At 39.7% G+C, this 25,923-nt stretch overlaps 1 protein-coding gene across 7 annotated transcripts in view; it reads right to left on the bottom strand.

Annotated features, from left to right (window-relative positions):
- EPM2A (EPM2A glucan phosphatase, laforin) overlaps positions 1-25,923 on the bottom strand; it is a 48,082-nt gene extending 22,159 nt beyond the window's left edge. The window contains exons 1-3 of one of the 7 annotated variants that reach the window (XM_063151519.1): positions 25,811-25,887; positions 24,224-24,322; positions 1,473-1,647 (exon numbers count right to left, since the gene is read on the bottom strand). In XM_063151519.1, the coding sequence (XP_063007589.1) occupies positions 1,473-1,647; positions 24,224-24,260 (212 nt within the window). In that variant the 5' untranslated portion in view covers positions 24,261-24,322; positions 25,811-25,887. Of the gene's footprint in view, positions 1-1,472; positions 1,648-13,050; positions 13,187-13,379; positions 13,726-18,379; positions 18,452-24,223; positions 24,323-25,810 lie in introns of those variants that run through there. The other 6 variants (XM_063151523.1, XM_063151520.1, XM_063151518.1 and 3 more) reach the window with 6 other exon arrangements.

The following is a 25,923-nucleotide window of genomic DNA, read 5'->3' on the forward strand; positions in this document are numbered from 1 at the left end:
GTGTGAGAGAAGGGAATGAAGGAGAAGACCTTCATCTGCAAAAGACTAACAGCCCAGAAAATTTTCTTCAGATATCCTCTAGCAGAATCTGCAGCTTTTTACCTAATCTTTGAAACACATAGTCATGCAGATAAGGCAGCATTAAATGGATCACTGCTGCCTCTGGAAAGGAAGATAAGTTAGCCTTTGGTACTTAGATATTCACTTTCTGACAGCTGTTCTTCTTTCTCAAGAAATGTTTCTGCCAAGCAAAGATTACTTGGGATTGACAAATCTCTGCTTTGGAATAAACAAGATCTTTACTCTGATAGGACGTTGGAAACAGATGTTTAAGATCCACATAACACTTTAGTCAACCAGGCATACTATATAACTTGAGTGGGTCTCAGGAAAAAGGTCCCACAAACACCCACATGTGCCTGACAGTGTTTATGAATCCCTGCTATTTCAAAAAATACCAAGGGGAAGAAATCTTTCCCTCTCACACTGCAAGTCTAATGAGGAAAAGACAATTCTCCTTCCTACCCTGTGAGAGGGTGGAGACAAGGAGCACAAAGAGGAGACACCATGGTAAGGTTGGTATAGCTGATAAAGTGGTCTGGAGAAATTCACACAAAACAATGCGAGGGCCTAATGAAAGTACAAGGTGGTTTGATTTCTTAAAAAAAATACATATCCCTCTGGGATAACTAACTGTTCTGCAATGCATGTGGCATACCAGGACTGCCAGCATTCACACAACTGTTATCAAAACTTCCTGCTGTATCAATTGGCTAGAGATAGGGGGAAAAGCTACATAGGGTCCCAAATTCCTCAGTGCACTTTGCTAACCTTCAGTGCTCACCCTGTTGCTCCAAATACAGCCTGTGCTTCCTCTGCACCCTAAAGGCTGGGTGCCCTCCTCTACCTTTACTGTCTCCTTATTCAAGCCAGGATCTTCACCAATGGGACAGTGGACTCAAGTGAACACTATGGAATACAAACATTTTAAGACTTGTCTAAGTTTTAATATATTTTTTAAATAAATGCCCAGAAGCAGAAGTCATCAAAAGTTGCTGTCATTAATTGCAGAGGTTGCCACACAAGAATGACAACATGTCACCATTAAACTCCAGTGCTGGATTACATTATTTTTGTTTCTCGTGACAAGTTCTTCAGTAAAATTATCCCAAACCAAACACATAAGATACATGCAATTTTTCACATGTATATAGACAAGCATTTGAAAATGACTAGCCTAAAATTGGCACAAAACTTTTTCAGATGTGATGCAATGTAACAGACACATACAGGGTACGGGTATCCTTGAACTTAGAAGCTGCTAAACTGACATTTAATTGCAAAGAGGTGCTGAACCTTTGTTAAAGTTTACTCTTACATACATACAAACCAAATGCAGTTTTCAGATATGCCAGTTCAGATTTTTTGTTTGTAACATTTGACACCAGCCAAGCTCTGCACAATTCTTTTACCTGGAGTAATGGATAGCTTGATGTCCTGCAATATTGAAATAGAAATCAGTTGTGTGTTTCATCTCATCAGTATGTCCAGAGACTTCAATCCAGTGTGCTATTGGGAGGCAGTAAACTCCATCTACTATGTTGCTCTGGTTGTAAACACAGCTTCGATCATGATGGGGCCCACTACCTAGAACAGAAGAAAGACAGGTGCAGACTGTGTGTCTGGATAATCTTAAAAAAAACCCCAAAACTGTAGGGAGACTTGAACTGAGCATTCAAGGCCAGGAGCAGTGTTTCCTGCTTCTTCAAACTGCATTATTAGCAACTGAAGTAGTGGCAACAGCAACACTGCCACAAAGCAAATATTCAGCATTAAAATAAAATTTTGTAGATTATTTTAAAAATATTTTTAATTTATTGGTTATTTTAAAACCCCCCACAATATTAAAAACTCCTAAATCACTTATAATGTAAGAATAATTAATTTCATTTAAGTTCCTCATTTGATGTCTCACAGTATGTGACCTCAGTGTTTAATATTCTTGCTCAGTGACCTCTCCCAGGGGTATCAATCTTGCTGTGTCTCAGACATGCCATGGCAGCCTGACCTTGGTTCAGGTTGACTTCTAAGAAAGTTGCCAAGATATGGGAAAGACCTCAGAGAAAGTTCAGAGGACAGCCATGCATACTCAGAAAGGTAAAACCACCAAAAAAGGTAGGACTGGTGACACAGGATTTGCTACCAGCTTAAGGATTCAAAAGGAAAAACTTCAAGGTGGAGAGGCATCAAAGACCAAAGAAGGTGGCAGCAATGTAGAAACAGCAATGTAGAAAAAAGGCAGACTTATTTAAAAGGGCAAAGATTTCCTCTTCCACCTCATTCACAGCTGCCTGGCCAGCAAAGACTCATCAGATTCCTGCTGCAGACCAGACACATTTGGATATCTAGCCAAGGAGTTCATTAAACCTTCTCTGTCTTTTATGTTTGTGGACCAATAGACACTCACTTTATTGTCTTCCAATGCATGTCTCACTTTGAGAGTCTGTTCATACCCAGTAGAAGCTGCCCAAAGTGACCCACAGAGTCACAATTGCAATGGTGAATGACCACAGCTACCCTAAACGGCCTAGTTTAAAGCAAGATTTTTTTTCTTATGATTTTCCACCAATATTTATTACCTCTTCTTCTTCTTCTACAGCAATAGTGTGAGCTTTAGTCAGAAACAATGTTTTTAATCCCAGTTGCTTACCAGAGTAAGAAACTTGAATTGAAATGGGTTGCATCATCAACCAAAAGGTTATCAAGCCTCCAAAAATACAGTACATGTACAGGCTCCCCCCAGCATCATCTTTACATACTTACTGTAATAATAATTGCCATGTAGGAATAATTATTGTGCAGATCAGAAGTGACCTAGTCTATGGCTTCCTTAAGCCTGTTACACTTATACATTATTAATGATGTTAAAATATTTCTGAGAAAAATTATGCCCAAAGGAATATCTTCACTTTCCCATTGCACGTAAATGCATGACCAGTTTTCAATCATGACAGTTAGGGAAATTTGCTAAAGCAAGAGCATTTTGGGAGATGTATTAATGCAATGATTAGAGAGTAAGAATAACATTTAAGAGGAAAGCTCAAACCATCTCCTTATTTCCAGATGACATGCAGGCCATTTTATCATAATTGTGACGTATTATTATTTACCAAAATGAAAAATAAAATATGAGGCGGAAAACTATTTTCTCTTTCACATTGCTGAGCAGTTATGCATCACATAGTTTTTGATTATTTTGATTATAAATAAGGTAAGCAAGATCAGTAAAGTTTCAGAAGCTACAAATTTCACCACTATATTTTTATCTCACATTTATAATTGCTTACATGCTCTTACCACTTGTAACCAATACAAGAAGACAACAGCATACATCAACAAATACAACAGTGTGACAAAATATATGGATGCTTATGATATTTAATTAATGACTTCATGCATGCAGCCACAAAGAGCCCACCTTGCCTTCCCCATTCTACTCTCCAGCACCTGTTTGTAGCCATGCACATCGCAGTGCCCACCCCCTGCCATCTCGAGGCTGTGTCTGATCCTGGCCCCCACACGCCCACGGGCCCATGTCCTGCCCCAGCCCCAGCCCGTCCCCAGGGAGGTGCCTGATGCTCGGGGCTGGGGCTGCCCTCGTGCCCCAGGCTGCCTGCTCCTGACAGCCAGTCCCGTGGGGTGTCCCTGCAGTCCCAGGGAGCTGCCAGCCCTCACCGTGCCCTGACAGTTTTGAACCATGGATCTCTGGCTTTTTTGCTACTCCCAGCCCTGTGTTTCCTGGTACACAGGTACCCACCGTGTGCTTCCTACTGCCCCATTTCCAATTGCTGCTGGTGAAGGTGCATGCACTTCTGCCACCTGCCAGTTTTACAGTTCATCATCCTTCTTCTCCAGCTTTAATTCTTGTCCCTTTTTTGCCTTCCTTCCTTCTCTGTAACCTTCCTCCTCTCTGCCTTTTTAAGTGCTGCAGCCTCCTTGCCTTGTAACCTTATCACCTTCACTACCATTAATTCCCCTAAATAGCCTGAAACCACATATGGAAATGGGGCCAAGAGTAAGTTGCCATGAGATGTTTATTTTATTTGTTCCCTCAAACAGGTTTGGTCAAATCTCATTCTGAAACACTTTCTTCTGTAATAAATATTTATTGATGTTGATTTTTGTGCACCACTGAGCCTCAGCCTTCCCGCTGTGGCCTACAGTCAGACCTGAATCTCAAAAGGTGTGGTTCTGATTTGCCTTTAATAATCAGGTAAACAGTAGCGGCTTGCATTTATATCATATTTTATGAGAATTGCCTAGTCCTTTACTATTCCTTATGTTAGATACTGATCTATAAATTAAACAACTTTCCTACTGAAATAAGACATCTGTGCAACAGAATGTACATCAACATATTTTCAACATATACATATATATTCACACATGATATAGCTTCATACAGGAAGGAAAGTGTGCTGCCATCTTCAATAAATACTAATTTAGGGAACAGTATGATCAAAGTGGACTGTCTTCAGAAGGACTTCTTAAAGGAATTATGGAAATCTGCAATTACCAAAAAAGATCAGATTTCACTACCCAGGCAATATCCATGATAACACAAGTGGTTTTCATCAGAGTTTGCTTCACAATATGCATTTAACAAGGAAGTTTCAAAATGAGAAAAAATTATTTTCTCAGTCCACATCATGTTTCTGCTAGCACAATCTGTCTCAGGAAATCCACCATATTTTGGATGTCATAAGACAACAATGCAATTTTTATACTATTTCAACTTTTCAGTTTCTAGAGACAATAGTAAAGCCCAGAATATCAAATGTTCCATTCATCTTTGAAAAAAGGAAAAGAAACACAAATGTCCTTTGAGAAAGGGCTCACACAACAGCGAACACATGATTTTACAGCTAAACCCATTTCTATATCAGTATTTTTTTTCATCTCATTTTTATTCATATTCCAAGTGGAAAAACACAGGTTTAATTATTTATCATTAGGAAGCAAGTACACAACCATCTGAAAATATGTAAAATTCAACCATAAAAAGAGATAAGTTAAATATTTGAATGGTACTGATCTTCCCATTAATTGATCATGTTGGCTTTCCTAATTAGAGATGAAAAGCATTTTGGAAGAGTTTATTAGAACATACAGGTGCTAGTTTAACTTCTAGAATAGCATTTTATTTCCTTTAATAAGGCTCTTTTTTTTTTTATTTAAAACCTATCTTTGTGAGTCTTCACAGCAAAAGTGCTGTTCTGAAAGAGAAAGATTAAAATAAGTTTCTTGGCATTAAATGATAAAGTTTTTCATTGCTTTTGCACTGGTTGATCTGTACTGCAGATGGTTTTGTGCAGAATCCACTGACGTAGGGAACTGCCAGAGACCAAAGCAACCAAGTAGCCCCACTTATAGTTCAAGACTCACAGAGGGCTCTTTCAAAATCTGCAGGACTGCAGTTTATGGCTCCTTGTTTAATCCATATGAAGGATGATCAAAGGAGCATAAGAAGTCTGTACAAATAACTAAACAAAAGAATAAAACCAAAGACCTCTATATAACTGATAAATTGCTCTGGTAAAAGGAGGAAACCAGAATGGAGCAAAGGAAAACTTTGGTTTTGATGCTCCTTGAGCAGGGAAGTTGGGCTAGATGACCCACAGTGGTCCCTTGCAACCTGATTAATTCTGTGATTTTGTGAAAACTAGAAGCAGATATAGGAAGTGATACAAGATGTACAAAGATCTAGGACTGAAAAAGGTAAGCAGAGACTAGAAGAGGATGTTCTGAAATTCAATCTAATGAGGCACAACCATGAAACACAAAAGCCTGCAGTTACTATTTTATTAGAGCTGTACTGCAGGCATGAAAGAAGTACAATTCAACAGTCTGCCAACAGCACAGACTCATCTTGACACAGAAAAGGACTGCACACAGATTGCACAGAGTGGAGAAATTACCAGCTTGATCTTAAAAGATAAACAAAATATGGGTCAATGAAATCTCTTACCACCATTAAGAGTGATGAACAAAAAACACATCAATAAATGAAAGAGATTGCCTCTCCCACTGTCTCTGCAGAGCTCTTTGCTGCAAATCTCTGCTCAGCCACTGCTCTCCCAGTTACCAGCTTGTTGCACACCTTGCTCCAAGTTTAATTTTTTTCTATTCTATGTTATGTAAGGGAAGGTGTGCAGGAACTACAGGGCACAACTGCAGCCATAAAGGTGCTGTGTATCTCATCCCCGCCTTAGCCTGACCCTAAAACACAGATATGCAACTTCCAAACCTCCAAACCCCAGTAAGGTGAGGGTGTTTCTCAGTTCACTGTTATCTCTTTAAAAACCACAGGGCTACTTAGATAACCTTAGAGAAACACATTAACTGACCAACCCAAACCACAAGCAGCCAGGGAATTTTGAGATCACCTACTCACAAATCAGTCAGAGGACAGACTAACTCCTATAATCTTTGTCTTAAGTTTTGCATGAACCAGCACACTTTAAGTGTCAATTCAAAATTTTAACTATGTCTAAATATTTTAAGTAATTCCATTTGTATCAAATGAGGTCCTTTTACAAGGTAAATGAGTATCTTAAGTTCATGCTTAGAAATTCCCCTGGAAGAGTTTAATATTATAAGCACTCTGGGGGCAGATAAACAGGGAAAAGTCAAGGAATAAAAGACTTTTATTAAAAAAAAAATAGTAGTAGAAGAGAAAGTAAAGAAAACATTTTTTAAAAATCTCAAAAATAAAGCATTTAAAAGAATAAGTTTTTGCTAGCTTCTTTACATTTTATACCAAAATTACAGTGAAGAAAAGTCTCAAGTCCTATTTTGGATACAATTTTCAGATATCTGAATGTGCTACTGCACAGTCTTGTTATCACACATCACTCAAACTGAACTTCCTTCAGTACACTCACAATATTTAAATTTACTTATCCTTCACACCAGATTCTGTCACAAAAGTCTCCCTGCTGCCTGTGAACAAAATTCAATCTCTGATGTTTTGAAATAGGATCTGTCTCAATCTTGCCAAGACTGAATTGCTATTGATTGTTAAAAAAGGAGAGGTGGGGGCGGGTTCACCTCATTGAAACTGAGTGAGGTCAAGTTTTCAAGAGTTGCAGTCTGCCACAGGCTCTGGAGTCCCACCTTCCTCAAGTCTCAGCAAAGCCCTCAGCAGCAGCCCTTTGTATTAGCACCTCTGACAAATATCTCCAATTCTGTATGCCATGTATGAAGCCTTACCCTTATGTCTAAGAAAAGCATACTTGGATTCTTAATGCTATTTTTTTCTGCTGTCAGCAAACCATCTTCCCCTTAGATTCTGTAAGTGGCAGATGAATTTATTGTATTACTTAAATACCTAGTATTAATGTAAGACAAAATTGTTAATTTGCCACACCTAGTTAAGTAACTCCTTAACTGGTCAGATTTTCAGAAATGTTTCCTTGCATTTGCAAGCCAAGAAGAGATACCCAAAAAGAAGAAAACCACGTGCATCATACACCACATGTTTATATTCTACCAGACTTAAAGCAGACTTTTCAACTTCCTTTTTGGTAGAGCTGCTACATAAAACCATGGAAACAAGTTCTAATTCTATTAAAATCCAGGCTGAATTTAAGACTTTTTAGTCTATTTATATATCCTAAGAAAATTATTTGATGGAATTACATTTTGAAATTATGCCTGAATTAAAACTAAATGGTTTACAAGAAAGCCATTCTCAACACTTAATGCTGTTCATCACCAAGGCTTTTTCTTTCTTTTTTTTTTTTTTTTCATCAGATATAAGAAAATCAGAATTTTTAAAGGCAACTTTCAAAAACATGTTTTATTTCTCTCTGTAGTTCATCTCAGGCCCAGGTGTTTTTCAGTGGGAACTTTATTGTACTAAGAGATTTTAACCAAATGCCTGACTTAATGATGAAGTCAGAGAAAAGCAACTAAAAGCAAATCTTCCTCATGTATAAGACAGTTTCTTTTCTGACAGATGGTAGAAATAGCACTACAGGAAATACAGATGAGAGAATAATGGCTGATAGCAACAAAATGTATAATCTAATACTATCTTCCCATTTGCTTTGACACTGTTTACTGTACTGTCTACTACTGATTGCTACTTTCTGTCATACCAGAAGCATAGGCAGGAAATGAGCTGTATCAAAATAGCAACCACAGCAATACTTTAAACAAAGTATCATCCCAGTTACTTATCACTTCTCAGTGTTTCTTGCCATTCAAAATAAATTGCTGAGCCCTACTGCATGCTACCACCCCTTGGAAGTGAGGGACAGGAAAAATGGTAAATACAGGATTTGCATAAATAATGCATTTATTGTAAATTTACTATTATAACCACAAAGGCTTTAATTAGACTCTCACAGAAATCAGAACTGGACCCTGATTATCTCTGTGGGTAGGAAAATATACATGCCTGCCAAACCCAGAGAATATGTATTTGCAAGTAGAGGCATTTAGTTTTATTCTTGTAATTTTGCAGTTTCACATAGGCCACTCTGCGTTGTTTTACTGATGTCAGGTTGTCTGCTCAGTATAAGCTGGTTAATGCTGATAAGCAGACAGAAAGTAATGAGAATCTTGATGCCATTTAATTATACAAAAATGCATGCTATGTATAAGTCATCTGGGGGTTGAAGAACAAAACACAAAGAGCTACTGCACTTTGTAACCAAAGTTTTCCTCCATTCCTTAAGGAAGTATTGGGTTGAAGAATTCAAAGCTATCCACTAGTTAAGTTTTGTCACATCTGAAAGGTGTTAAGGTATCTAGCACTGTCCAGAAAGCAACAGCCTTGCAGGAATAAAATACCTATGATGCAGAATTATTCAACTATCACATAGCTTGTGCTTTATGTCCATTTCTAGTCACCACCTACTTCAGAACTGGGCTTGGGAAAATAAGTAAAATTTGGGATTATTTTCCAAAGCAGAACAGATTACACTAAATACTAATGAAACATGCAAGTAATTGCAGGACGCCAGGCAGCCGCTGGCTATACACAGGGAATGTGGCACCACCCAGTGGGAAGAGCACCACATGAAACATCTGCACTAAGAGAGCCATGAAGAATTGTAACTCTTCAGGGCTCACTGGGAGCTTTGTTGAGCTTCGGTTTTTTCCTTCGTTTTGTTTGTTTGTTTGTTTTTAATAATGGAACTGCTTTTGGAGGGAAAAAAAAAGAAAAGAAACCATGGATCTCAGTTACAGAAATATTGTATCCAACTGTACTTCCTAGAACGGCCTCAAACGAAATTTATTTTGCATATCCGGCTAAGGCTTAGCCCCAAGCATTTTTCATTCTGTTACAATCTCTCCATTACAAATGGCAACTAGATCTTACCTTCTCATACAGCCTTAGAAGAATCCCCTACTTTTAATTAAGAAGTTATACCTTTTTTATTCAAAGAGCTGAGGCCAAAAGTCAGATTGCTCTAAGTTTCAACACACTTTAAAAATGAAATTTTAATGTGCTTAACTATCACCAATGTTTTCAATCAATCAGGTGTTCAACCCTTGAAACATATTATTAGAATTTACTTCTGATATTTTCACTGATTGTATTACAATGATGTGAAAACCTTTATTACTTCATAAATTTACTGATCTTTTGGTTTATTATAAACAGGCTCACAGGAGTGTGAACTGAAAATGTTGTAAGGACAACATACCACAAGCTGAACAATGTAATTTTTTCCAAAATGCACTGTATTGTATCATTTGTTTGTTTTGCAAACAAGACACCTCCTTTTCTCTCCTTCTCCCTCCTTCTCCCAAAACTAGAGATGGGAGTTTTTTTGGAAGGATTAAGGTTCTGCTCACCTGCACAAGTTGCTAGAATATAGGCTGACCCTGCTTTGGAGCTTTCACTGGTCATACTGTATCTGGAAGCTTCAAGCAAGCTCCATCTACACCAAATTAAGAGCTACACAAAAATCACAGAATAGCAGAATGGGTTGGGTTGAAGTAGCCTTCAAGAGCATCAGTTCCAAGCTTCCCACCTCTTCCCCAGGCAGAGACAAGTTTCAGTAGACCAGGTTGCTCAAGGCCCCATCCGACCTGGCCTTTACCCTTCAAGGAAGGGGCATCCACAGCTTCTGTGGGCAACAAAGGATCAACACTACAGTACAAGCTTGTGTAGGTACTACAAGCTTATGTAGGTTTTGTATAAAATTTATTTTTCCCCTTCCCAAAAACACAACGTATCAGTTGATTGTATTCCATCATCTCCAAATAGAGTTTGGAGCATACCTCTAGTAAATACCTCCAGTAAATTCCCCGTCCTTTTATGCAGCATGTTTCTTGATTAGCACCTACAGTTTATTTAGATGAAAGTAGGGGATAAAGGTACACATGAGTGTTTCATCATAAACTCACAAAAACAAACTCAAGCATAAGTTTCATCTTGTATTTATTTAGTTTTGACAGTATGAACAAATACTTTCAGCTCCCAAGCTGAGAGATGTGAAGTCCAGTTCTGAAGAATCAACATCAAAAACAAAGTACACAGACAGACACAGGTGCAGCTGCGAGTAAAAAAGGTACATACATGAATTTAGGTTTTTTTCTAAACCTATTCCCAGATTCTAAAGCTCAGCACAACCAACCTGTTTCCACAGATACCACAGCATATCACAAACCCTCCTGGACAGCAGGCTTCAGCTTTCACAGTAGGTGAGCAGGTACCAACCCTGAAGGAACCCAACACAGCTCATGTGACCTGAGCCAGAAACACTCGATGGCTTTAAATGACAGGCCCTGGGTGCAGACCAGCAACATCTCCCTGGGACAGCAGGGCCAAGTCTCTGACCCTTCAGGAGCACAGGGGAGTCTCATCTCCCACTTCATCCTCCTAGGGAGGGGAATTTGTTCCCTCAAGGCACACACAACGACCCAGCGAATCCTGCACAGGCCAAGCCTTGCCTGAAAGCTTCCTACAAAACGCCACAGAGCACTGGTCTGTGACTTTGACTCCTCTAGCCCACAGCAATAACTACCCCGACTTTTATCCTTCAGTCTTCTCACTGTATTGGAATGGCTGCAATTTGTACCACAGTAGGTATCATACTATCACAAAAACAATATGCACTGCCAGTGGAATTCTCACACACATACATGTCTTAAGAAAAAAGCTGAAGTAATTTTCTTAAATACAGCACATGATTTCAACACCCCATATATGTAAACATCTGACATCCATAACTAGACTGATATCCATGAACTACAGTTTCTCTGGTTACAGATGGATGCCTCAACTCATAAACTTAGAGCAAGTATCATTCTGCACTTTCCTCTATCCCTCATAAATATCTCTTCAAAACTGCAGATGTTCTGCAAGTGCTAAGTGTTTCCCAAAGCCCATTTTAATTCTAAACATGCAGAATACTAAAGAGACAACGCATAGCATTTGTTTAGCACAAAAAATGCCTGTTCTTTTCTTTGAGAAGGGAGTTGTCTTTTCAAGTTGTGATTTTTATAATAACAAACAGATGACAGCCAAACTGTCATTGATCAACAGTTATAAAAAACGAAAAAAAAAACAAACCAAAAACCATTAAAACAAATTAGATTAAAATGAACTGCAAGATTGCTTAGTTATTGAACAAGAAAACATCCTTAGGCTCTCTTCATGTAATACATTATGAACAATAAATTTAAAAGTTTAAGCAAATTTGTGCTTTCCTGTAAATATCAACTGAGGAAAAAATTGTTAATATGAATGACTAATTAAAAAACTCTTCTGCATTTAGATGATATGCCCACTTGCTTTCTATCATTCCTGCTAAACTGAAAATAAGCTCAAATTCCTGAGAATTCACAATGACAAGAACAAAATGCCAGCCAGGTTAATCCTAAAACTGCAAATCTGCCAGAACACAGTATGTTTACTACTCTGACTACACTTCCTAAACATGCTCCCTGGAACAGACAACAATTTGAGCTACCACTACTTCCAAACCAGAGAATAACCATCAACTTTACAACTGCTGATTCTCTGTAGTTATTCTCCATTACTTCTATAAAATTCTAATATATAATTTCTAATTCTACTATTATTTCTATAATTGCAGGGTGGTGACTGCTTTATATACCAGTATCATTGTCATATTATGTACAACTTGGCACCTTCAAAGAGACCCAATTCTGCTTCCTTGGACAGATGTAAAGATTTTTATTCCATAAATTCACTTTTCCTGCAATTCTGGAAAAGAAAAACATGGTTAAAACAGGCAGAATATACTATTTGTTTTAGCTGCTAAACAAAACACTACTGTATGATGTACATAGTCCTTCATGATGTAAACTTCTGTGAATGCAGCATTAACACAAAATCTTTTATTAGCACAAAGAAGAAGAAACAAATGCAACAGTTATGACAACATGCATGTTTTAGTCTACATGACAGAAAGGGAGTTCAGAAGTGTGGTATGTATTCTTAAAACGCGTGAAGAGCAACTGGTCTACAACGTGTTATTTTGGTACATGGATTTTTATGCTATGAGTTAAAAATGCCCTCACAAATTACCAAGCAAGCTGACTTCCTTTCAGTAGGTCAGATCATTCCTCAGGAGGTATATTTAGAGTTTTATTTGACTCAGCTTGTCTGAGTGTTCTCTTGTATTTAAGATACTTCAGTGCACTAGAACAGCACATGGAAACTGACTAGAGTTATTCCACATTTGAAATCACACAGCAGGAGGAAAACACGCTGGAAGTACTACTGAAACAGCAAGACTGGAAAAGCTGTAATTTAACTTCTCCCTGTGTTTTTCTTTAAGAAATCACAATAGTAAAATTTACCAGCCTGAAAATGCCATCATGACATATCACCCTAGCGAAATAAAATAACAACCCACACCATAGTGCATAGTACGAGATGCTAAATTCTAATTCTTTACATCTGGGGAAAAAAAAAAAAAAACCACAAAAAAACATCATAACCATGGATGCCTAAAGTAGCGGGGGGGGGGAATGAAACTCTTTGAAATAACTTTTACCAACCTAGAAAGGCAGCCTCCGTCTGCATTCACCCTCCTCCATCACACGGTTAAAAACCATTTTTGTTTGCGAGAACCCGCGTCCCGGCAGCCTGGGCGGCTCTGCCTGCGAGCACAGCCCCGGCCACCGCCGCGCCGGGGCACCGGGAGCTCGGGCTAGGCCCGGCCGGCCGGGACAGCCCCCGGCGGCGCCAGGGGCGGGAGCAGCCGGAGCCGGAGCCAGAGGCAGAGGCAGAGCCCGCCCTCGGGAGAGCCTCGCACCGCCCCTCCGGGCAGGGCCGGCGCGTCCTTGCGGCCGGGCATGCGAGGGACGGCGCGGGTCCCCTCCGTTACCTTCCCAGAGGAAGTGGCCGCCCTCCCGCCGCAGGAACTTGTACCAGAAGGGGCTGGCGGCGTCCTCGTCCGGCAGCGCCACCTCGGCCAGCCACAGCGCGGGCTCCTGGGCGGGCAGCGGGGCGCTCGGCCGCGCCCGCCTCATGGGCACGGCGCGCCGCGGGTCCCACTCGCCCAGCTCCGGCCGCGACCCGGCCAGCAGCAGCTCCGCGCCGCCCTCCGTCACCCGGGCGGGCAGCACCACGCCGAAGCGGAACAGCATTTTACTGCCGCACAAAGAACGGGCTTTATCGAGGAGCTCTGCTATCGCTGCGGCACGGCCGGCAGCAGAGCCGCCGCTGGGAGGCCGCCCGGGCCCGCCCTTCCGCCGGGGCTGGGGGCCGGGCACCGGCCCTGCTCCGGACACCACCCCTGGCACTGCCCCTGCCCCGGGCACTGCCCCAGACACCGGCCCTGCCCCTGGCACTGCCCCTGCCGCGGACGCTGCCCCGGGCACCGGCCCGGACACCGGCCCTGCCTCGAACACCGGCCCTGCGCTGCTGGACACTGCCCCTGGCTCCACCCCTGCCCCTGGCTCCACCCCTGCCCCGGACCCCGGCCCTGCCCCGGACCCCGGCCCTGCCCCTTGCGGGGCCCGAGCGGCGGCTCCGTCGGTCGGGGCTGTTCCCAGCGCTCGGCTGGAAACTCCTCCCCACCTTCCCCTCCGAAAGCAGCGGCTGGGAGTTCAAACAGCACCGAGCCTCGATCGCCTCCTAAAGCGGGGAGGGAAAATCCTCTCCGCTGCTAAACGCTGGCTCTGCTGGTTGCCAAAGGCTGCGCGTCACGTATGGTGACTTTAGCAAGGATTATTGCTGCGTTAAAGGAAGCCGCTGCAATTACTCCCAAGAGCCCAGGCTTAATTTAGCGCAGCAAAAACATCATTGAAAATTGCCATACTTGCAGCTACAAACAAGGACTGGCTGCAAATAAAGCTTTAGTGTTCATGATGTTTATGTCTTTCCCGCTGACAGCCAGCCAGTCGTGGTGAGAAAAGAAATGTGAAATGCTGAGGGAGGTTAGAAAGCTTTTAAAAGAAATCTGGGGTTCTCTGAACGCGTTCTGTTTACAGCCAGAAGGGGAAAATTTGGCAACTCCTACGTGTAGCAATACTCAGGACTTAAAAAGACTGAGGAAGAGGATGCAATCCAACCATTTAATGGGCGGTCCCTGCTTGAATACACCTATTTCAGAAGCTTTTAAGGACAGAAACAGAGTGGTAACTTTATTTAGGTCAAGTTCTGGGAACAGGATGAAGGCCTTTCAATGAGTCAAAAGAAATCCTGCCTCAATCCTGCCTGTTTGTTTCCTTTATTCAGGGGTGATGACACTGAAGTGGATGTGCTGCCAAATTTATTTTTCAGAGTCGTTTAGCCAATTTTCACTGATACTCACTGAGTTTGGGTGATATTCTACCAGAATATCTTTTCCAGACATAACCAAAGCAAATGAAATTCTCACTGTCCTTCATTTCTGCTGGCTTTACTGTAGCACTGCTGCTTTTGTGGAACAGTGCAGTACATTTTAATTTTTTTTCTCAATCTTACAGTCAAGCTACCCTTACCCTGTCTCATAATTGCCTTTCAAATATCTATCTCTTTACCATACGCCTTCATTTTAGCATTATGGACGAGACAGAATGTAACAACTTTGGAGTTTTATCCTAAAGCTCAAGCATGACAGGAGTCCTCAAACCACCCCAGCATATTGTGTCTGCATAAAACCATATGCTTCTGCTCATTCCAGTCACAGTCTCAGCTTAAAAACTGCAGGATCCAATAAGACATCTGATTGACAGTTTAGTTCCTGGCTGTTGTCTAAGTCCAAGTGTAAAGAGACCAGCAACATCCATCTTTGGACAAATCTGAACTGCTTTATGCCTTTAAATATTGAGTCCTCATCTTAGACCCATAAGCCTTGTGGAACAATAAAAAATTGTTCTGTAGACTCTGATGTGCCAAGTAGTATCTTTAAAAATAATTCAGTCCATTTCTTCTCCAGGATCTGCCTTAATCCATTTTGTGCCACTCAATATTGTGTGTTAGATTAAGGTTAAAGATGACAGAAAGTGGCCAGCTTGATTTCCTGTGGTTTCCTCAAAAGCCCTAGTGCAGATTAGGGTTAGGTTGAGAGATCAACAGGAAGGGCTGAAAACCTGGATCTACTGATGGATCCTGCAAGACTAAGATAAAAACAGAAATGCAGACTGGCTTAGGATGTCCCATGGCTGGGTATAGTGGGAGCAGAAGAGCAGTTTATATTGGTGAAATTGCAAGCTGAATGGGGGCTGTGGACAGGATGAAATTTATTGGCATTAGATCTGAGACTGAGGAGCTAAAGGGACTGTAAGGTTTGTTTTTAAGGTCAATAAACAAAGGCAAATATATGGGTTTTTTCCCCCTGTTAGATTTGCATAGTCTATGATTTGTCATCTTCTAAACTGGAATTTCAGCTGGAGTAAAGGCAGGGAAGGTGGGGAGGAGTTCCATTTACTGTTAGTGTTTGGGATTGAAAGAGTTGATGAAGTACTTCCACAGCTGAGCCATTGCCATAACCCTAAATTTAGTTTTAAGTGTCACCCTAAGCCTCTTAAGGAATTAACAATAGTTTCCTTTGCAAAAATGACCTGTTATTCTAGTCCTGCCTGGCCAGTGCTCTTCCCCTACAGTCCTCAACATTATTCTGAAACCTAAAAGCTTTCCCTACAGTCCAGTCATCCAGTCACCACAAATTAAACATGACTATTTCCTTTTTTTTTTCCCCACTATAGTAAGTCCTCATTCCAACTTGGCAAGCCTTAGAGTTCCCATTAAAAAGCTTTGGCACAAAGGGGCAAAACCCTAATAGTCAAGTTGTTTTTAGCTGTCACAAAAACTACTGTCCAATGTCGATTCCTGTGGGAACAAACTCCCATCTCAGTGGTCTGTCTGCACTGTAACAATAAATGCTGTGCATCTGTGCCCCTCACAGCTGTTTAGGATCTCTCAGTATGCTTAGAGCAGCTACTTGCTGAGTGGAAGCCTCGACTGACCTCAAATCGAACAGTGAACTAGCAACACAGCGAGGCTTAGTGCCAAGTTTATTTTAAAGCCTTCAGTTTATTGTTTCTGCTACCATCCCAGGCATTTGCTAAAGCTGTTTCCAACTGGCAAAAAGGGAAGAATTGTATGAAGAAAAAGCCAGCTTATTTTTACACAGCATTAGTGTGCAAGAAGGGACTTGAGAGATCACAGTTTCTGCAAGAATCAGTTGCTTCGTGGATTTCACCTAAATTGTACCAATACCTAGTAGCCTTATGTAATTTCAAGCTAATTAGCTGGTTTATTATCCAAAATTTCTGCAGGTGGTGGGGATCTCACAGGAGAACTCACTGAGGCTGTGAACCAACTTAACATCAACCAACCATTAGTTATTCCTTCAGGTTTCTGCCTAATGGCTGTATCTGAAAGGATTCTGGGGAAAAGTCTGCATGTCCAGAAATTGGAGCTGTGACTTTATTTGCAGACATGTAAAACACATTTAAAGGCATTTTCACTTGCAGTGCACTAAACTTTTGCAGAATCACAGTTCTAACATTCTGCAGAAGGCTTATTTCTTACAGTGTCCCTTTCAGGGATAAAACTGTCCTGGTATTTTTGTGAACCCAAGAATTTTAAAACATTTGTTACTGCCCAAGAAAACTTGGGCAAAGTATTTGCTGGCTGAAATTTTAGTAGATAGTAGTTGAGAAGTTTGACAGCATAGAGCAGTTCAAAATTCAGCTTTCCAAGTGCAAAGTCAGATTTTTCTTCACAATTTTCTTATTTGAAAAGTGTCTACTAGGTATAGAGAGAGCATAGAGTTATCTGATCAATGTGAATACTACTAAAATGACAATTGAACTTATTAGTTCCACGTTGGGGTAGCCTGTGTCTGCAGTATACGTGTTCTTTAGTGATTCCAAACTTTTACCCCATAGCCCAGTTTGCAGCTTGGAACAGCTTTATCTGTTATTGCTGTACAGTGATCACAGATGATAATATTTCCAAGTAGGGAAATCTGTAGTGAGGAGAGAGAGTTTGAATAACCAAAACAAAACACAAATACAGAAAGATCTGGTTGGAGAAGGGAGGGAGTGTCCCTGATTGCAAGTTGTGGGTGATGTTTAGATTAGCAGTGCTCCTTCCTAGACTTGCCTTTCTTCCCTTTTTAGGTCATTTTCTTTCTTGTAAAAGATACAGAGAAAGTGTTATTGCAATTCCCAAATGTTTCTGCTAATTATAGAAAAGCAGCACATGGTACACAGTCTTGCTTGTAAAAAGGCAAACATTTATTTTATGTGATAAGCTGATTTAGATGTATTAGTGATTTGGGTAAAATGTTCATTCCTGTAAAATTTAGACAGCCTGTATTTCTTCAAAGAGATTGAGCTAAACATAAAAGAAACCCTATTCTAGTGCAAATAACTTAAGACCATGGTTTAAGTGAAAATTGATTATGTTGATTAATCTAAACTAATTAATCTATGGACCCAGACCTTCTAATGGAATTCTAACTGTCCCTCTCATATTAATTCTGATAGAACTATGAACTAATGCTCTCACCAATACTTCTAATTTGGCAATACAGCAGCTAAGAAATACCTTTATAGACTGAAAACTGAAAGACTAAGAATTAAAGACCTTGTTAACAGATAAGCACTGCTAGCCATAATTTTTAGTGTTGAGCTGTGTCAGAGCAGCTGCTTATTGCTAGAAGCAACCTTTTATGCAGACTAAGCTACAGAAGTTCTGTCAGAACTGACCATTTCAGGAACTGCATTGGAAAATTATTCTGCAAGAATAGATAGGACACAACAGGAGATGGTTTCCACTTTTGCATGGGGGTTTGTGTAGCATATTTTAAAAAACGTTTGTTGTTTTTACAAGCAACTTGGCAGTATAAATATGCAATAGCATTACAGTAAACACTACAGAAATACATACAGGAATAACTGATCTGGTAGGTTTCTTTTTTCAACATCCAGTTAAGCCGTCTGCATCCTCCCCAGCCTCGTATGCCTTGGGAGCTGGAAAAAGTCCCAACATATTTCAGCACAGGGCCCTTTCAGGATGTCCTATCAGCCTCACCAATGTCCAGAAATTAACAAATATTGCAGACTAGTCCTGCACATGGCTTCTTTCCTGCCCAGAGTGAGCCACGCGGTTTTTGGAGGGATGCTCCATGTCATCTGTGGTGCATTTGCACTGGGATGCTGTGACCCAACCCAATCCAGAGTTCTGGCAGCCCTAGCAGGAACATGGCTCTTCTGCCAGGCACAAAGGGGTGAGAGAGGCCAAGGGCCTACTTGGAGATCAAAGTACATGGAGCTTCTTGAGTGAAAAACAGTGTGTAGCAGTAATCATTACAGTATTAACTCATTGTAAGCTTCATTTTGTAAGCCTGTTACCACCAATGTTATATCAAGTTTGTAATTAAAATGTCTACTTAAGGGAAAAAAGAAGTGTTTAGGCTGTTTAGAAACAAGACAGTGTAAAAACAAATATGTGACTGTATGGAATAGCAAAACTTTATTTCATTAATTAGGAGAACGCAATCTCACCCAAAACTTATGTGCTATAATATGACATAAATTTTTAAGTAGAACAATGTGCCTGCCTTTTTTCTGGGCAGACTTAAATAATCCTTCCACTTTCAAAAGCCAATGCTCACAGATCCTAATAACTGTGCTCCAGTCTAATGCACCCTCTGTACCTGTGCAGGGTTCTCAGTGTTTGTGGGATCCCCAGCAAATTACTGATTGATAGAAAGTTCCTGTATATTATACTCCTGGGGTTATTTTAAGAAAAATTTAATTGCTTACTTTTCATTATGCAGACCTTTTAATTGCAATTGTTTTATGTATGACCAGCAACATTTCAGGAAGTCACACCCAGCATTAAATGTGGAGAAGAAGGTGAAAAAAGCAACCTTGGGAAAGGAACTTTAACTGTTCTTTAACCCAAGCCTCTTTGACAAGAGAACTTCCCTCTCAATATCTGCTTAAGCAATAGGTTTCTAGCTCCAAAGCTGACTGGAATTTAATAAACAGCCTAAAAAATGGAAGTCTTGCTGACAAATCTGACTAGATTTTAGGTAAGTCAGAAATAGAACCATTTTACTGCATAATGATTGAACAGCTTTGGAACAAAAGCTGTTTGGAACAGTAAAGGGAAACTTTTAATATTTTTTTAAAAGTTAAGCAAACAAACTGAAGGATATTATCCTTCAAGCCATGGCCCTATATCAGAAAAGGGAACAGAAGCAATTATTCATTTAAGTATACAATTCTCAATGGTTATTATATGCTCCTCATAGTAAAAGAAATCAAACTTACTGGTGACTGACCCTACCAATCAATTTATTTTTCCAATTATATAAAAAAGTAAAAACAAATTAAAGCCTTCTTCTTAGACTGAAATTGGATCAAAAAACAAATCCAGAAGTTATCTTTAGATCAACACATGATTTTTAAGGTCTACTAAAAGTGGCAGCAGAAATAAAAAAAAATAAATCAGAAAGCACCTGCTTCCTACCCAACAGTCCCACCACATACAAAAAATAAGAAGTGGTATCACCAGCTAAATCTAATAAAACAGAGATTTAATGCTTGAGTGTATATAACTGCATACAGAGTATCTTAGTCTCTTATCTTCTTTCCAGATATGAATCTGTTGCTGTATCACTGCATGAATACAACACATTGCTGCTGCTTATCTTTCTGGTTTCATGTATTTACCAAATTTTCCACTGCACATCTCTATATTTTAAAGAAACTTTATTTTGGCTGTTTTGGCAAGCTTTCCTAAATTCACTTACCCAGCACAAAAATAATCCTTGCTAAGAAACAAGCACTACTTTCATCCAGATATAAAGAAACTCTGGGAAATAGGAATTGCAGTCTAGAATGAGAGTGTAAACAGCCTGCAACTTAGCAACCTTCCACAGGCCATGGCAACAGCTTGCAGCCAAGAACCAGGAGATGTGTATGACATACTTTGCAGACTAGATCATAGACAGGGGACTCCTGCTACTTAATTTGGTATGTGTATGTTGCTGTGTACCATAGTAACCTGTTTCCACTTGAGCTCAAGTTCTCACACAGATGCCTCCCCATTAACACAGCCATCCCTCAAGGTAATGCCACAGAAACCTCAGCTGAGCTGTACCTGGCCCCTAAGTCAGCAGCTGATCACTTGGTTTTTCTTCATCTGTTTGAAAGAATAATGAAGATCAGCCCAAAACCAGATCTGTCATGTGGAAGTACAGCATACACTTCAAGTATTCTCTGTGTAGAATTACACTTGAATTACACATACATTGTCTTGAACAGCTATAAGAACACTTGGATTTTCAAATGACATTATCTTCCTCAGTGCTTACTTTTTTTTCTTACTGCATGAAACTATAATGCAAGCTGTCTGAAACTTCTTACACCTGTGCCCTCTAAAGTGGCTTTGATTTAACTGAAAAACAGCACTGAGCTCTAATTTTTAGAGATTCCTTCTTGGTTTACTTTTATACACTCACTAATCTGCACTTTTCCATAAGCATAAATTCTTAAGCTAAGATCATTAAGGCTTAGTGCTTTATAAAATATTGTCACCAAATGCTTTTCCTATTCTGAGATAAATCTAAACAGAAAAGGTAACAGATTCATATATTAATACCAGGCATTAATTTGACATTCTCAAGTATTACACTCATTACCTCAAATTCCAGATAAGTGGAATTATTTTCTTAAATTATCAGAATTAGTTTTTGCTTGACAGCAAATTCCTTGTCTGTGAAGCTCGTAGAATAAATCCTGATCTGATCTCTCACTTTTTAGGTTCCTGCCCATAAAACAATGAGATGGGAGGTTTTAAATATATATTTATATAGGAATTGTTGGAACTAGTTCCATGCAAATTTCAAGCACTTTTGAGTTCCAGCCAACTAACAATTCTTTGTAGCATGTAGTAGAATATCATGTTCCAAGTTCTCAAGAACATAAACTTCTTTAAAGAACAGGTTTTTTACACTGCACACATTTATGAGTAATTTAAATTTATTACCAAATACAGTTATCCCAGTGGCTAAAATATTTCAAAGGAGGAAAAGGCAAAGCTAATAGAGCTGTTAGACTGGCACGATGGCCAGTCTGGATTGACAGGGGCAGCACAGTGAAGCACTTGATACGCCACTATTAGATTTCCTTTGGAAGCATCCACATTTTAAGTGATTTAAACTGAAAGCAACTGTTAAGCTCTGCATTTTCACTTTGACTGTAAGTATAAATATGCAAATAAAATAACTTTATGATCAATTATATTGTTAGTGTTCACTACCCTGAACTGTATTAAATGACACATCAAACAAACTATCCTTCAGCATTTTGCAAAGACTGTGGTGTGCTAACTCAATCTGCTGCTTCCATAATCAGAAATTCTGACAGTATCACTTCTGGCATTGCCAATTTGACCAGCATTACTGCACAGTTCCTCCTCACCAGAACACGAGTGTATTACCTGAGGAGGTACTGACTGTGGGTTCCAAGAATAGCAGAGCACTTGTCTTACCTTTGCTTTCTGAACTACCTCACTTTCAGCTGTACACACACTGCTTTCAAATGACATAAATTCTATCAATATAAAATAAGCTAAACTAATTAACAGGGTTTCCTTCAATGCTATTCCTTAAGAGTGATTATGCACACAAAAGATACATTTAGTATTTGCATGTTTATCCCTATGCTCCTTTAGTCATTGCACATACTTGTCTCCATCAGCCATCCTCCTGTGGGTTGGAAGTTTAGTCTGGCAACTTATGAGCATCAATTAAAAAAAATCAAGCCTGTTGCCATGTGTGACCAGTGGAACAATCCTTACTACAGCATGCTCAAAGCCAAGTTCTGCAGGAGAGGTGGCAATCACAGACTATCCACATCTGTACAAAACAACCATCTGCAGCACAGCCACATCACTATTTGATTCCAGAGGACCCTATGCTGAACAAGCATGAGACTTAGACTTTTTTACATCTAACACTGCAAGAGCTGAGCCCATCATTATTTGCCAAAAGTAACTGAGCCAAGGTGGCATATTGTGTTGTAATTACTCAATTATATCTACCTTCTAATGCTTTTCCTTTTTATATTTTTAAGGAGACAGGCAAACCAGTATTCATATCATTTTAGCTCCATGTCTTTGTAGGGAAAGTTAAACCAATCTTACTCAAATGAGGTTCAGCCACATTTTTTGCAAAGTGTTAAACACTAAACCTCACAAGGTAGGTTTTTCTCTCTTCGTATTTAAAAAGCATGAAATAAAAAGCACTGTCAGTGCCTTCACTTGCTAGTAGAAAGATTCAGAGTGACTCCAGCAAAACCATTCCCTTTTGAAAGTGGAAAGCTAAGACTTCATGAGAAGTAACAGATAAATCCACACCCTCCTTTGACTTTATTACCACATAAAGGATTATGTACCTCTGGAAACACATATTTAATTTTCTGTGCTTTCAGACCATCTATTTTAAGCCATGGGTATTTAACATTAGGTGGAAGTTTTAACTTAAAACTTTATGAAAATACAACTGCAGTTTATAAAGCTATGCAAAAAAATGGTCTTTTACATACATAATTTACACTAGTATGACTGTGGAGTAAGTGTCTCAGTAGGAACAGCCAGTGGGATATTATTATTTTTTGAACAATGCCAAGAAAACTACAGAAACTAAGGAAAAAGGAAATATTGAAAAGAAGCTCTTCCCTGTCTGAACTATGCAGACACCAAGAGAGACTGGTCCTTTTTCTATTGCTTCCCTCTGCCGTGTTTTTTGCAAAGTTCTGTGGATTTCATTAAAGCTCACAAACAATCAGCTCAAAATGTAAAGGGGACTATTAAACTTCAGCAACAGATTTAGGTACTATATACATTTTTTGAAAACTGCAATTCTCTGCCATTCAGAAATGCTTGCAAATATAACAGCCTTTTCTTTAGGGACAAGTCATTGACTAGAGACCTATACAAGGGAAAGCTACTGAAATATTTCATGGCAATGGACTAGAGTGATGGATGAATGGCACACTATTACCTAGAAGGGGTTATTTCAGACCTGGAGAGTCTTTGGTTTAGAACTGTGACGTATTTTAAGCAGCAACCCACGTGACTTGGATTAGAACAGCTTGAAAATTGTATGGAAGTCAAATGGATCCACTCATTTCCCCACAAACACCTCTTTATGTAAATTTAGCAACAGTGTTGGCATATGACAGAATGTGAACATGTACCAATGTCTATGCCATAAATTTGTGTAACACATAAGCTAACAAACTTCAGATTGTTCTACTGAGACCAAAACCACTCAAAATCTGTGAAAAGTTGTTATGTACATAATAAATCTATCTGGTAGTTACTAGCAGTCTTTCCTAAGTTCTGGTAAGGTTTATGTCTACACCACTAGATAATGAGTGCTTTTATTCTGCATTTATTATTCTGCATTTATTAATATTTGCTTTGCTGTAGCACATCTTTGTTCAAACATTACTACCTGCATAAATTCCAGGAGACAGAAACCAATTCATTTGATGTATTGATCAAACTAAGCATAAAATTAACTCTACATGGATTTCAAAGAATTACTATAGTCATAGCTTTAGCATCTCGCTTCATTTAAATGTGACTAGATTTATATGATCCATATAGCAATAAATAGTGATTTTTTTTCCTTAGAAGTTGCATTATGGGTATGTTCATGAGAAGCATTGCAATTACAAGCTGTGTGGTCACAGGTGTCTGCGGGCTGCTTACCCTTACTGTGGGTGAGTCCCCAGATAATGATCCTCATGATAGTTTCAGCTTGAGCACAACTAACACTTTACCACCATGGATGCAAGCAGTCACTCTAACCTGGTTAAAATATGGAAGAAAAACATGCTCATATGATCTTCATGCAACCATCAGGGACTTTGCTTGAGATCAGAAGTCACAGGGCATGCATCAGTTGGCCACTTGTTAACATTTCCCCAAGCACTGCTAGGTCACCACAGCTGCCAGGGAATATTCATTTACTCCATGTGTTGTTCTCACTAAGTACCATAGTTAACAGTAAGTTGTTCAATTGCTGTAAACCAAGAGTGGCTTAAAGTTCAAACAGAATGTTCCAAAGGCAGGCTGTGCCCTACCTTTAGAGAAGTGGATTTTAAACCACTTTTGCTGAGAGCATATGCATGGTCAGAGCAAAATTAAAGAGTTACAATTTACCTTAACTGTCAAAACCATAAATGACTCCATATTCTCCACCTATTTCAATGATTTCCTACTTACAGTTTATTTCATCTATGAATGTTCTGGCCAACCTTATTTACCACACCTCTACACAAGGTAACTAACTCACACAGGTTTCTGTTGTTATTCTGGGACTAGTCTAGTTACTGTAGTAGCCACAAAACCTGCTCCTGCATAGACTCCCTTCCATGGGTGGAATCTCCTGCCAGAAGCCTGCTCCTGTGGGACCTTTCCACAGCCTGCAGCTTCCCTCAAAGTAGATCCACCTGCACCCCACATGGAGTCCTTCACTGGCTGCAGAGCTAATACCTGTTCCTCTGCAGTCCTCCATGGGGTAGAGAAATGAGCTGAGTTACCATGGTCTTTTCCACAGGTTGCAGGGGAATCTCTGTTCCCACACCTGGGACCTCCTGCCCCTAACCCTCTGTGTCTGCAGGGCTGTTTCTCTCACGTTTTTATCACTCTTCTCTCACAGCTGCTACATAAGTGTTTTTCACAGTCTCTTAAATGTTCAGTCTCTCCTCACAGAGCTTCCTCCCCCTGGATGGTAAAATTAGCAAATCTGGGATCATTAAAGTTTCACCTGAAGATCAAAAGGACAGTAGATAAGTCAGATTGCCAATCATACAGCTTTTGTAAATGTGTTTTGTTTTGGCTTTGGTTTTCATTAAAAAGAAGCACTTGCTTATCTACATGCAGGAGATTTCATTTGAATGAAATATGGAAACTGAGTTTTCTATTTACTTCCCAGGTTCTCCTAACAACCATTAATCAACACTGTTTATACATTAAAAAAAAAAAACCTTATCACTGAGGATTTTTGCAGTTCTTGGTGTGGGTCTTTTTCTTGGTTGGTTTAGTTCTAACCTTTAATATAAAGACTTCTGTGTATACCCAAGAGGCCATCTGCTGAAAAATATGATTACAAGTTACAACTCAATTTAACTGATGTCAAAGATGCAGATCACTTTGATAGAGTCTGTTTTATCACAAAATATGGAAGCAATTTTTGTTGTATGCAATCCCATCTACTCAGTAGTCTTCCTGCATTGTTAATTCAAGAATATCCTACCCATCTGTATATTAAAAAACACATGCCCAGTGCTGTACCTTATAAACATCTTGCTTGTATGTCAAGCCACCTTGCTTAGGCAACACAGCATCCAGTCATCCCTTCCTCTTCAAATACACAATGACGTGGAACTCTGGACAGCTGATGCTCA

Source organism: Melospiza melodia, chromosome 3 (assembly GCF_035770615.1).
Source record: "Melospiza melodia melodia isolate bMelMel2 chromosome 3, bMelMel2.pri, whole genome shotgun sequence".
NCBI classification, from domain to species: Eukaryota; Metazoa; Chordata; class Aves; order Passeriformes; family Passerellidae; genus Melospiza; species Melospiza melodia.